The sequence below is a fragment of the Carcharodon carcharias genome (assembly GCF_017639515.1).
Source record: "Carcharodon carcharias isolate sCarCar2 chromosome 36 unlocalized genomic scaffold, sCarCar2.pri SUPER_36_unloc_2, whole genome shotgun sequence".
In the NCBI taxonomy this organism is placed as follows: Eukaryota; Metazoa; Chordata; class Chondrichthyes; order Lamniformes; family Lamnidae; genus Carcharodon; species Carcharodon carcharias.
In genome coordinates this window covers 760,330-772,860 of record NW_024470737.1, presented here as the reverse complement: position 1 = coordinate 772,860, position 12,531 = coordinate 760,330, and the positions used below count along the sequence as shown (strand labels likewise).

The 12,531-nt window shown below is 61.7% G+C and overlaps 1 protein-coding gene across 1 annotated transcript in view; it reads right to left on the bottom strand.

The window, feature by feature from the left end:
• Nucleotides 1–12,531, bottom strand: part of LOC121274413 (tripartite motif-containing protein 46-like) — a 113,214-nt gene that overhangs the window by 70,367 nt on the left and 30,316 nt on the right. Inside the window, exons 5-6 of the mRNA XM_041181723.1 lie at nt 5,333–5,586; nt 3,588–3,709 (exon numbers count right to left, since the gene is read on the bottom strand). Coding sequence (XP_041037657.1) covers nt 3,588–3,709; nt 5,333–5,586 — 376 coding nt within the window. The remainder of the gene's footprint in view (nt 1–3,587; nt 3,710–5,332; nt 5,587–12,531) is intronic.

The following is a 12,531-nucleotide window of genomic DNA, read 5'->3' as shown; positions in this document are numbered from 1 at the left end:
GGTGCCCAGGTCAATGCCGGGTGGTCCGTCCGGTTTCATTCCTTTTTTGAGACTTTGAAGCAGTTTGATACAACTGAGGGTCTGGCTCGGCCATTTCAGGGGGGGCAGTTTAAGAGTCGGCCACGTGGCTGTGGGTGTGGAGTCACGTGTAGGCCAGACTGGGTAAGGAGGGCAGATTTCCCTCCCTAAAGGGGATTCGTGACCCAGATGCGGTTTTTATGGTATCATGGTCATCTCTAGGCTTCCAGATATTTATTGAATTCAAATTCCACCATGGTGCGAATTGAACCCGGGTCCCCAGAGCATTACCCTGGGGCTCTGTATGACTAGTCCAGCAACAATGCCACTGGCCCACTGCCTTGGGTGAACGGGGACTCGATGTGAGATCAGACACGGGGACAGCAGAGTTTTGGGTGACCTGCAGTTTCTGGAGGGTGAAAGATACCAGTCTGACCTGAAGAACATCAAGGTGAGAATGACCCAGATCATCGGCTTTTTTGTTGATCTTGGTTCAGGGATCAATATTAGGCCTTAGGACATGGGGGAGAACACACCACAACCCCACCCCCCCAACTCTCCTTCCAATAGCACCTGTGGGATTTTTTACATCCACCCCAGAGGGCAGACGGGGCCCCCCTCGGTTTAATGTCTCATCGGATTGACGGCATCTGTGACAGTGCGGCGCTCCCTCAGTACTGACCCTCCGACAGTGCGGCACTCCCTCAGTACTGACCCTCCGACAGTGCGGCGCTCCCTCAGTACTGACCCTCCGACAGTGCGGCGCTCCCTCAGTACTGACCCTCTGACAGTGCGGCGCTCCCTCAGTACTGACCCTCCGACAGTGCAGCGCTCCCTCAGTACTGACCCTCCGACAGTGCGGCACTCCCTCAGTACTGACCCTCCGACAGTGCGGCACTCCCTCAGTACTGACCCTCCGACAGTGCGGGACTCCCTCAGTACTGACCCTCCGACAGTACGGCGCTCCCTCAGTACTGACCCTCCGACAATGCGGCGCTCCCTCAGTACTGACCCTCTGACAGTGCGGCACTCCCTCAGTACTGACCCTCCGACAGTGCGGCACTCCCTCAGCACTGACCCTCCGACAGTGAGGCGCTCCCTTAGTATTGACCATCTGACAGTGCGGCGCTCCCTCAGTACTGACCCTCTGACAGTGCTGCACTCCCTCAGTACTGACCCTCCGACAGTGCGGCACTCCCTCAGTACTGACCATCCGACCGTGCGGCTCTCCCCCAGTACTGACTCTCTGACAGTGCAGCGCTCCCTCAGTACTGACCCTCTGACAGTGCGGCTCTCCCTTAGCGCTGACTCTCCAACAGTGCGGCGCTCCCTCAGTACTGACCCTCCGACAGTGTGGCACGCCCTCAGTAGTGACCCTCCGACAGTGCGGCACTCCCTCAGTACTGACTCTCTGACAGTGCAGCACTCCCTCAGTACTGACCCTCCGGCAGTGCTGCACTCCCTCAGTACTGACCCTCCGACAGTGCGGCTCTCCCTCAGTACTGACCCTCTGACAGTGCGGCTCTCCCTTAGCGCGGACCCTCTGACAGTGCGGCACTCCCTCCGTACTGACCCTCTGACAGTGCGGCACTCTCTCAGTACTGACCCTCCAACAGTGCGGCACTCTCTCAGTACTGACCCTCCGACAGTGCGGCACTCCCTCAGTACTGACTCTCCGACAGTGCGGCGCTCTCTCAGTACTGACCCTCCGACAGTGCGGCACTCCCTCAGTACTGACTCTCCGACAGTGCGGCGCTCCCTCAGTACTGACCTTCCGACAGTGCAGCACTCCCTCAGTACTAACCCTCCGACAGTGCGGTGCCCCATCAGATATAAGACGTAAGAACATAAGAAACAGGGGCAGGATTAGGCCATTCAGCCCATCGAGCCTGCTCCCCCATTCAGTACGATCATGGCTGATCTTGGGCTTGAACCCCACTTTCCCACCCGCTCCCCATACCCGTCGATTCAGAGAGATCTGTCTATCCCAGCCGTAAATATATTCAACAATGGAGCATCCACAACCCTTTGGGGTCGAGAATTCCAAAGATTCACCACCCTTTGGGTGAAGACATTTCTCCTCATCTCAGTCCTAAATGATCAGCCCCTTATCCTGAGACTGGACCCCCGTGTTTTAGATTCTCCGACCAGTGGAAACAATCTCTCAGCGCCCACCCTGTCAAACCCCTTCAGGATCTTGTAGGTTTCAATCAGATCGTCTCTCATTCTTCTAAACTCCAGAGAATATAAACCCAATTTACTCAGCCCCTCGTCGTAGGACATCCCCCTCATCCCAGGGACCAATCTAGTGACCCTTCGCTGTACCACCTCCAATACAAGGATATCCTTCCTTAAATGTGGAGACCAAAACCTCACACAGTATTCCAGATGTGGTCTCACCAACACCCTGTACAACTGGAGCAAGGCTTCTTCCTTCTTGTACCCCAGCCCCTGTAATAAAGGCCCAAATACCATTTACCTTCCTAACAGCTTACTGCACCCACACCCTAACTTCCTGTGTTCCTTGTACAAACTCACCCGAGTCTCTCTGAACATCAACACTTACAGGTTTCACACCTGTTAAATAATATTCTGGTTTTCTATTCTTATGGCCAAAGTGAATAACTTCACACTGCCCCACATTATACTCCACCTGCCATCTTCTTACCCACTCTCTTACCCTGTAGACGGAGCTTTACTCTGTATCTAACCCCGTGCTGTACCTGTCCTGGGAGTGTTTGATGGGGACAGTGTAGAGGGAGATTTACTCTGTATCTAACTCCTTGCTGTACCTGTCCTGGGAGTGTTTGATGGGGACAGTGTAGAGGGACCTTTACTCCGTATCTAACCCCGGGCTGTACCTGTCCTGGGAGTGTTTGATGGGGACAGTGTAGAGGGACCTTTACTCCGTATCTAACCCCGGGCTGTACCTGTCTTGGGAGTGTTTGATGGGGACAGTGTAGAGGGAGCTTTACTCTGTATCTAACCCCGTGCTGTACCTGTCCTGGGCATGTCTCCGGTGTTACACTGTGTGTATATTGTGCCGTGACATTTTACATGGGTAATTGCAGCAGCCATATTGTGTGGAATGTGATCCCTGAAATGAGTCGAGTCTGCTCTTGGTCGGTGATGTTGGTTGAGGTATAAATATTGGTTCCCAGGACACCGGGGAGAACTCTCCCCTTCCCATATAATGTTCTTCCAATTGTAGCCTTCGGGCCTTTTGTATCCACGTAACAGGACAGACGGTGGCCTCTGTTTTAGTGTCTCATCCGAAGGATGGCACCTCCGGCAGTGTGGCACTCCCCTCAGTACTGGCGCTGCCTGGGATTACGTGTCTCAAGTCTCTGGACTGGGGACTCGCACCCCCGACCTCTGAACTCAAGAGGTGAGGGTGCGCGACTACCCACCCACCCCCCCCCACTCCTCCCCCATTGCCCTGAGGTGGGTTTGGAACTGGATCCCCCATCGGAAACCCCAAGGAGCTCCTCTTGATTCATCTCTTGCTTTGAGCCAAGGCTCGTGGTCAGGCCTAGGCTCGCTAGGCCACACTAGGCCTCTGCACTAACCTGTGGCAAACTGCAGATTGTTGAGAAGCTTCAGTTCACTGGTGATGTCCAACTGGAAGTGGTCGAATGATGGGTCTGCCGCTGGGGAAAAGTTCTGCAATGATTCCGTGGCTTTTACAATCCTGAAATATAAAAAATTCAAAGCGGCAGGACAGGTTGGGAGAACGGTTAATAAAAAACACAGCGTCCCGGGCTTCATTAATAGGGGCATAGAGCACCAGGGCAAGGAGGTTACGTTGAATTTGTATGAGGCAGGAGCTCGGCCTCAGCTGGAGTATCGTGTCCGTTTCTGGGTGCCGCACTTTAGGAAGGATGTGAGGACTCCGGAGAGAGTGCAGGAGAGATTCACGAGAATGGTTCCCAGGGATGAGGAACTTCAGTTCCGTGGACAGATGGGAGAAGTTGGGGCTGTTTACCTCGGAGTAGAGAAGGTTGAGAGGAGATTTGATGGAGGTGTTCAAAATCACGGGGGGTCTGGACAGAGTCGACGGGGAGAAACTGTTCCCAATGGGGGGACTTGAGGGACCCAGATTTAAGGGGATCGGTGAAAGGAGCGATGGAGACACGAGGAGAAACTTTTTCACGCAGCGAGTGGTTGGGGTCTGGAATGCGCTGCCCGAGAGTGTTGGGGGGAGATGGGTTCAATCGAGGATCTTGATAGGGAATTGGAGAGTTATCGGCAATGGGAGAACGTGCAGGGTTGCGGGGAGAAGGCGGGGGAGGGGCACTAGGTGAGTTGCTCAGATGGAGAGCCGGCACAGAAACGACAGACTGAATGGACTCCTCTGGGGTTGGCATAGGAGAGGCAGCTGGCCACTCAACCCCTTGAGCCTGCTGTGCTGCTCAACGTGACCATGGGTGAACTCCTGCCTCAACTCCTCTCTCCCGGCCTACACCTTCGTAACCGAAATCCATCCACATCAGGCTTGGACCTGCTCAACGATGGAGCATCCACAACCCTCTGGGGTAGAGAATTCCAAAGATTCACAACCCTCTGGGGTAGAGAATTCCAAAGATTCACAACCCTCTGGGGTAGAGAATTCCAAAGATTCACAACCCTCTGGGGTAGAGAATTCCAAAGATTCACAACCCTCTGGGGTAGAGAATTCCAAAGATTCACAACCCTCTGGGGTAGAGAATTCCAAAGATTCACAACCCTCTGGGGTAGAGAATTCCAAAGATTCACAACCCTCTGGGGTAGAGAATTCCAAAGATTCACAACCCTCTGGGGTAGAGAAGTCCAAAGATTCACAACCCTCTGGGGTAGAGAAGTCCAAAGATTCACAACCCTCTGGGGTAGAGAATTCCAAAGATTCACAACCCTCTGGGGTAGAGAATTCCAAAGATTCACAACCCTCTGGGGTAGAGAATTCCAAAGATTCACAACCCTCTGGGGTAGAGAAGTCCAAAGATTCACAACCCTCTGGGGTAGAGAATTCCAAAGATTCACAACCCTCTGGGGTAGAGAATTCCAAAGGTTCACCACCCTCTGGGGTAGAGAAGTCCAAAGATTCACAACCCTCTGGGGTAGAGAATTCCAAAGGTTCACCACCCTCTGGGGTAGAGAATTCCAAAGATTCACAACCCTCTGGGAGAAAAAATTCCTCCTCATCTCCGTCAGCAATGGGAGACCCCTCATTCTGAATCTGTGCCCCCCCTCCACCCCCACCCTGCCTCGTTCTAGACTCCCCCACGAGGGGGAGAGAGGGAGGGGAATGGTAGTTGGAGGGTGGAACTCAGCGTACCTGGAATACAGCTGTTTGGCTGCTTGGACAAAGCAAGGGTGGTCGGTCTCCTTCAGCACCTCCTGCGTGTAGCTCACCATTCCGGAATGTTCCAGCATTCCCTGGTGCTCCGAGATCTGGGCGCTGAGGCTCTGCAGTCTCTGCTGCTTGCACTCCTCAATGGCCTGCAGTAGGGTCGTCTGCTTGTCCTCCAGCAAGCAGCACAGCTCCTGAATCAACTTCACCACCTCCTCTTGGGCCTTGGAGCTGTTGCGCTGGGGGAAGTCAGATAGGAGACATCAGTGAGACCATCCCTCTCTCTCCCCCTCTCCCCCTCTCTCCCACCCTCCCTCTCTCTCTCCCCCTCTCCCCCTCTCTCCCACCCTCCCTCTCTCTCCCCCTCTCCCCCTCTCTCCCACCCTCCCTCTCTCTCTCCCCCTCTCCCACCCTCCCTCTCTCTCCCCCTCTCTCCCACCCTCCCTCTCTCTCTCCCCCTCTCCCACCCTCCCTCTCTCTCCCCCTCTCCCCCTCTCTCCCACCCTCCCTCTCTCTCCCACCCTCCCTCTCTCTCCCACCCTCCCTCTCTCTCCCACCCTCCCTCTCTCTCCCCCTCTCCCCCTCTCTCCCACCCTCCCTCTCTCTCCCACCCTCCCTCTCTCTCCCACCCTCCCTCTCTCTCCCACCCTCCCTCTCTCTCCCCCTCTCCCCCTCTCTCCCTCCCTCCCTCTCTCTCCCACCCTCCCTCTCTCTCTCCCCCTCTCCCACCCTCCCTCTCTCTCCCCCTCTCCCCCTCTCTCCCACCCTCCCTCTCTCTCCCACCCTCCCTCTCTCTCCCACCCTCCCTCTCTCTCCCACCCTCCCTCTCTCTCCCCCTCTCCCCCTCTCTCCCACCCTCCCTCTCTCTCCCACCCTCCCTCTCTCTCCCACCCTCCCTCTCTCTCCCACCCTCCCTCTCTCTCCCCCTCTCCCCCTCTCTCCCACCCTCCCTCTCTCTCCCCCTCTCCCCCTCTCTCCCACCCTCCCTCTCTCTCCCACACTCCCTCTCTCTCCCCCTCTCCCCCTCTCTCCCACCCTCCCTCTCTCTCCCACCCTCCCTCTCTCTCCCCCTCTCTCCCACCCTCCCTCTCTCTCCCCCTCTCTCCCACCCTCCCTCTCTCTCCCCCTCTCTCCCACCCTCCCTCCCTCTCCCCCTCTCTCCCACCCTCCCTCTCTCTCCCCCTCTCTCCCACCCTCCCTCTCTCTCCCCCTCTCTCCCGACCTCCCTCTCTCTCCCCCTCTCTCACACCCTCCCTCTCTCTCCCCCTCTCTCCCACCCTCCCTCTCTCTCCCCCTCTCTCCCACCCTCCCTCTCTCTCCCCCTCTCTCCCACCCTCCCTCCCTCTCCCCCTCTCTCCCACCCTCCCTCTCTCTCCCCCTCTCTCCCACCCTCCCTCTCTCTCCCCCTCTCTCCCGACCTCCCTCTCTCTCCCCCTCTCTCCCACCCTCCCTCTCTCTCCCCCTCTCTCCCAACCTCCCTCTCTCCCTCTCTCTCCCCCTCTCCCCCTCTCTCCCGCCCTCCCTCTCTCTCCCCCTCTCCCCCTCTCTCCCTCCCTCCCTCTCTCTCCCCCTCTCCCCCTCTCTCCCACCCTCCCTCTCTCTCCCCCTCTCTCCCACCCTCCCTCTCTCTCCCCCTCTCTCCCACCCTCCCTCTCTCTCCCCCTCTCCCCCTCTCTCCCACCCTCCCTCTCTCTCCCCCTCTCTCCCACCCTCCCTCTCTCTCCCCCTCTCCCCCTCTCTCCCACCCTCCCTCTCTCTCCCCCTCTCTCCCACCCTCCCTCTCTCTCCCCCTCTCTCCCTCTCTCCCACCCTCCCTCTCTCTCCCCCTCTCTCCCAACCTCCCTCTCTCCCTCTCTCTCCCCCTCTCCCCCTCTCTCCCACCCTCCCTCTCTCTCCCCCTCTCTCCCAACCTTCCCTCTCTCCCTCTCTCTCCCCCTCTCCCCTCTCTCCCGCCCTCCCTCTCTCTCCCCCTCTCCCCCTCTCTCCCACCCTCCCTCTCTCTCCCCCTCTCCCCCTCTCTCCCACCCTCCCTCTCTCTCCCCCTCTCTCCCACCCTCCCTCTCTCTCCCCCTCTCCCCCTCTCTCCCACCCTCCCTCTCTCTCCCCCTCTCCCCCTCTCTCCCGCCCTCCCTCTCTCTCCCCCTCTCCCCCTCTCTCCCACCCTCCCTCTCTCTCCCCCTCTCCCCCTCTCTCCCGCCCTCCCTCTCTCTCCCCCTCTCTCCCACCCTCCCTCTCTCTCCCCCTCTCCCCCTCTCTCCCACCCTCCCTCTCTCTCCCCCTCTCCCCCTCTCTCCCGCCCTCCCTCTCTCTCCCCCTCTCTCCCACCCTCCCTCTCTCTCCCCCTCTCTCCCACCCTCCCTCTCTCTCCCCCTCTCCCCCTCTCTCCCACCCTCCCTCTCTCTCCCCCTCTCTCCCACCCTCCCTCTCTCTCCCCCTCTCTCCCACCCTCCCTCTCTCTCCCCCTCTCTCCCACCCTCCCTCTCTCTCCCCCTCTCTCCCACCCTCCCTCTCTCTCCCCCTCTCTCCCACCCTCCCTCTCTCTCCCCCTCTCCCCCTCTCTCCCACCCTCCCTCTCTCTCCCCCTCTCTCCCTCTCCCCCTCTCTCCCACCCTCCCTCTCTCTCCCCCTCTCCCCCTCTCTCCCACCCTCCCTCTCTCTCCCCCTCTCCCCCTCTCTCCCACCCTCCCTCTCTCTCCCCCTCTCTCCCACCCTCCCTCTCTCTCCCCCTCTCTCCCACCCTCCCTCTCTCTCCCCCTCTCTCCCACCCTCCCTCTCTCTCCCCCTCTCCCTCTCTCTCCCACCCTCCCTCTCTCTCCCCCTCTCTCCCACCCTCCCTCTCTCTCCCCCTCTCCCCCTCTCTCCCACCCTCCCTCTCTCTCCCCCTCTCCCCCTCTCTCCCACCCTCCCTCTCTCTCCCACCCTCCCTCTCTCTCCCACCCTCCCTCTCTCTCCCCCTCTCTCCCACCCTCCCTCTCTCTCCCCCTCTCCCCCTCTCTCCCACCCTCCCTCTCTCTCCCACCCTCCCTCTCTCTCCCCCTCTCTCCCACCCTCCCTCTCTCTCCCCCTCTCTCCCACCCTCCCTCTCTCTCCCCCTCTCCCCCTCTCTCCCACCCTCCCTCTCTCTCCCCCTCTCTCCCACCCTCCCTCTCTCTCCCCCTCTCTCCCACCCTCCCTCTCTCTCCCCCTCTCTCCCACCCTCCCTCTCTCTCCTCCCCCTCTCTCCCACCCTCCCTCTCTCTCCCCCTCTCTCCCACCCTCCCTCTCTCTCCCCCTCTCCCCCTCTCTCCCACCCTCCTCTCTCTCCCCCCTCTCCCCCTCTCTCCCACCCTCCCTCTCTCTCCCCCTCTCTCCCCTCTCTCCCTCCCTCCCCTCTCTCTCCCACCCTCCCTCTCTCTCCCCCTCTCTCCCACCCTCCCTCTCTCTCCCCCCTCTCCCCCTCTCTCCCACCCTCCCTCTCTCTCCCCCTCTCTCCCACCCTCCCTCTCTCTCCCCCTCTCTCCCACCCTCCTCTCTCTCCCTCTCTCCCACACTCTCTCTCTCTCCCCCTCTCTCTCCCTCTCCCCCTCTCTCCCACCCTCCCTCTCTCTCCCCTCTCTCCCTCTCCCCCTCTCTCTCCCACCCTCCCTCTCTCTCCCCCTCTCCCTCTCTCTCCCACCTCTCGCCTCGCCTCTCCCCTCTCCCCCTCTCTCCCACCCTCCCTCTCTCTCCCCCTCCTCTCCCCCTCTCTCCCTCCCTCCCTCCTCTCCCCCTCTCTCCCCTCTCTCCCCGCCCTCCCTCTCTCTCCCCCCTCCTCTCCCCGCCCTCCCTCTCTCGCTCCCCCTCTCCCCTCTCTCCCGCCCTCCCTCTCTCTCCCCCTCTCCCCCTCTCTCCCAGACCTCCCTCTCTCTCCCCCTCTCCCCCTCTCTGCTCCCACCCTCCCTCTCTCTCCCCCTCTCTCCGCCTCCCTCTCTCTCCCCCTCTCCCCCTCTCTCCCCACCCTCCCTCTCTCTCCCCCTCTCCCCTCTCTCCCGCCCTCCCTCTCTCTCCCCCTCTCCCCCTCTCTCTCCACCCTCTCTCTCTCCTCCCCCTCTCCCCCTCTCTCCCGCCCTCCCTCTCTCTCTCCTCTCCCCTCTCGCCCCTCTCTTCTCCCGCCCCTCCCTCTCTCTCCCCCTCTCTCCCACCCTCCCTCTCTCTCCCCCTCTCCCCCTCTCTCCACACCCTCCCTCTCTCTCCCCCCTCTCTCCCAACCTCCCTCTCTCTCCCCCTCTCTCTCCCCCTCTCTCCCACCCTCCCTCTCTCTCCCCCTCTCTCTCCCCCTCTCTCCCCCTCTCTCCCACCCTCCCTCTCTCTCCCCTCTTCTCTCCCCCTCTCTTCCCTCTCCCCCTCTCTCCCACCCTCCCTCCCTCTCCCCCTCTCTCCCAACCTCCCTCTCTCTCCCCCTCTCTCCCTCTCCCCCTCTCCCCCGCCCTCCCTCTCTCTCCCCCTCTCTCCACCCTCCCTCCTCTCCCCCTCTCTCCCACCCTCCCTCCCTCTCCCCCTCTCTCTCCCCCTCTCTCTCCCCCTCTCTCTCCCCCTCTCTCTCTCCCCTCTCTCTCTCTCCCCTCTCTCCACCCTCCCTCCCTCTCCCCCCTCTCTCCCACCCTCCCTCCCTCTCCCCCTCTCTCCCTCTCCCCCTCTCTCCCACCCTCCCTCTCTCTCCCCCTCTCTCTCCCTCTCTCCCTCCCTCTCCCCCTCTCTCCCACCCTCCCTCTCTCTCCCCCTCTCTCCCACCCTCCCTCTCTCTCCCCCTCTCTCTCCCCCTCTCTCTCCCCCTCTCTCTCCCCCTCTCTCTCTCTCCCCCTCTCTCTCCCCCTCTCTCTCTCTCCCCCTCTCTCCCACCCTCCCTCCCTCTCCCCCTCTCTCCCTCTCCCCCTCTCTCCCACCCTCCCTCTCTCTCCCCCTCTCTCTCCCTCTCTCTCTCCCCCCTCTCTCTCCCCCTCTCTCTCCCCCTCTCTCTCCCCCTCTCTCCCACCCTCCCTCCCTCTCCCCCTCCCTCTCTCTCCCCTCTCTCCCGCCCTCCCTCTCTCTCCCCCTCTCTCCCACCCTCCCTCTCTCTCCCCCTCTCTCCCACCCTCCCTCTCTCTCCCCCTCTCTCCCACCCTCCCTCCCTCTCCCCCTCCCTCTCTCTCCCCTCTCTCCACCCTCCCTCTCTCTCCCCCTCTCTCCCACCCTCCTCCTCCCCCTCCCTCTCTCTCCCCCTCTCTCCCACCCTCCCTCTCTCTCCCCCTCTCTCCCGCCCTCCCTCTCTCTCCCCCTCTCTCCCACCCTCCCTCTCTCTCCCCCTCTCTCCCACCCTCCCTCCCTCTCCCCCTCCCTCTCTCTCCCCCTCTCTCTCTCCCCCTCTCCCCGTCTCCCCCTCTCTCCCGCCCTCCCTCTCTCTCCCCCTCTCTCCCACCCTCCCTCTCTCTCCCCCTCTCCCCCTCTCTCCCCGCCCTCCTCTCTCTCCCCCTCTCCCCCTCTCTCCCACCCTCCCTCTCTCTCCCCCTCTCTCCCACCCTCTCCCCCTCTCCCCTCTCTCCCACCCTCCCTCTCCTCTCTCCCCTCTCCCCCTCTCTCCCGCCCTCCCTCTCTCTCCCCCTCTCCCCCTCTCTCCCGCCCTCCCTCTCTCTCCCCCTCTCTCCCGCCCTCCCTCTCTCTCCCCCTCTCCCCCTCTCTCCCACCCTCCCTCTCTCTCCCCCTCTCTCCCGCCCTCCCTCTCTCTCCCCCTCTCCCTCTCTCTCCCGCCCTCCCTCTCTCTCCCGCCCTCCCTCTCTCTCCCGCCCTCCCTCTCTCTCCCACCCTCCCTCTCTCTCCCCCTCTCCCCTCTCTCCCGCCCTCCCTCTCTCTCCCCCTCTCCCCCTCTCTCCCACCCTCCCTCTCTCTCCCCCTCTCTCCCACCCTCCCTCTCTCTCCCCCTCTCCCCCTCTCTCCCACCCTCCCTCTCTCTCCCCCCTCTCCCCCTCTCTCCCACCCTCCTCTCTCTCCCCCTCTCTCCCACCCTCCCTCTCTCTCCCCTCTCTCCCACCCTCCCACTCTCTCCCCCTCTTTCTCCCGCCCTCCCTCTCTCTCCCCCTCTCTCCCCTTCCTCCCACCCTCCCTCTCTCTCCCCCTCTCCCCCTCTCTCCCCACCCTCCCCTCTCTCCCTCTCTCTCTCTCTCTCCACCCTCCTCTCTCCCTCTCTCTCCCCCTCTCCCCCTCTCTCCCTCCCGCTCTCTCTCTCCCACCCTCCCTCTCTCTCCCCCTCTCCCCCTCTCTCCCACCCTCCCTCTCTCTCCCCCTCTCTCCCGCCCTCCCTCTCTCCCCCTCTCTCTCCCCCTCTCTCCCCTCTCCCTCTCTCTCCCGCCCTCCCTCTCTCTCCCCCTCTCTCCCCCTCTCCCCCTCTCCCCCTCTCTCCCACCCTCCCTCTCTCTCCCCCTCTCTCCCGCCCTCCCTCTCTCTCCCCCTCTCCCCCTCTCTCCCGCCCTCCCTCTCTCTCCCTCTCTCTCCCACTCTCCCCCACCCTCCCACCCTTCCTCTCTCCCTCTCACTCCCTCGTTCCCCCTCTCTCCCTCTCTCCCTCTTTCTCTCTCTCCCCCTCTGCCCCTCTCTCCCTCTCCCCCGCTCTCTCTCCCTCCCCTTCTCTCCCCCCCTCTCCCTCTCCCCCTTTATCCCTCTCTCCCTCTCTGTCCCTCTCCCCCCGCCCCCTCTCCCGCTCTCTCTCCCTCTCTCCCTCTCTCCCTCCCACTCTCCCACTCTCCCACTCTCCCTCTCTCCCTCTCCTCAGAATCTGAAGGGCGCAGGTTTGAATCCCCAACTCCAGAGAATTGAGCCCCATAATCCAGGCCGACGCTTCCACTGCCAGTGCTGAGGGAGTGCCCTACTGTCGGAGGGTCAGTACTGAGGGAGTGCAGCACCGTCGGAGGGTCAGTACTGAGGGAGTGCTGCACTGTCGGAGGGTCAGTACTGAAGGAGTGCCACACTGTCGGAGGGTCAGTACTGAGGGAGTGCTGCACTGTCGGAGGGCCAGTACTGAGGGAGTTCCGCACTGTCGGAGGGTCAGTACTGAGGGAGTGCTGCACTGTCGGAGGGTCAGTACTGAGGGAGTGCTGCACTGTCGGAGGGTCAGTACTGAGGGAGCGCCGCACTGTCGGAGGGTCAGTACTGAGGGAGCGCCGCACTGTCAGAGGGTCAGTACTGAGGGAGCGCCG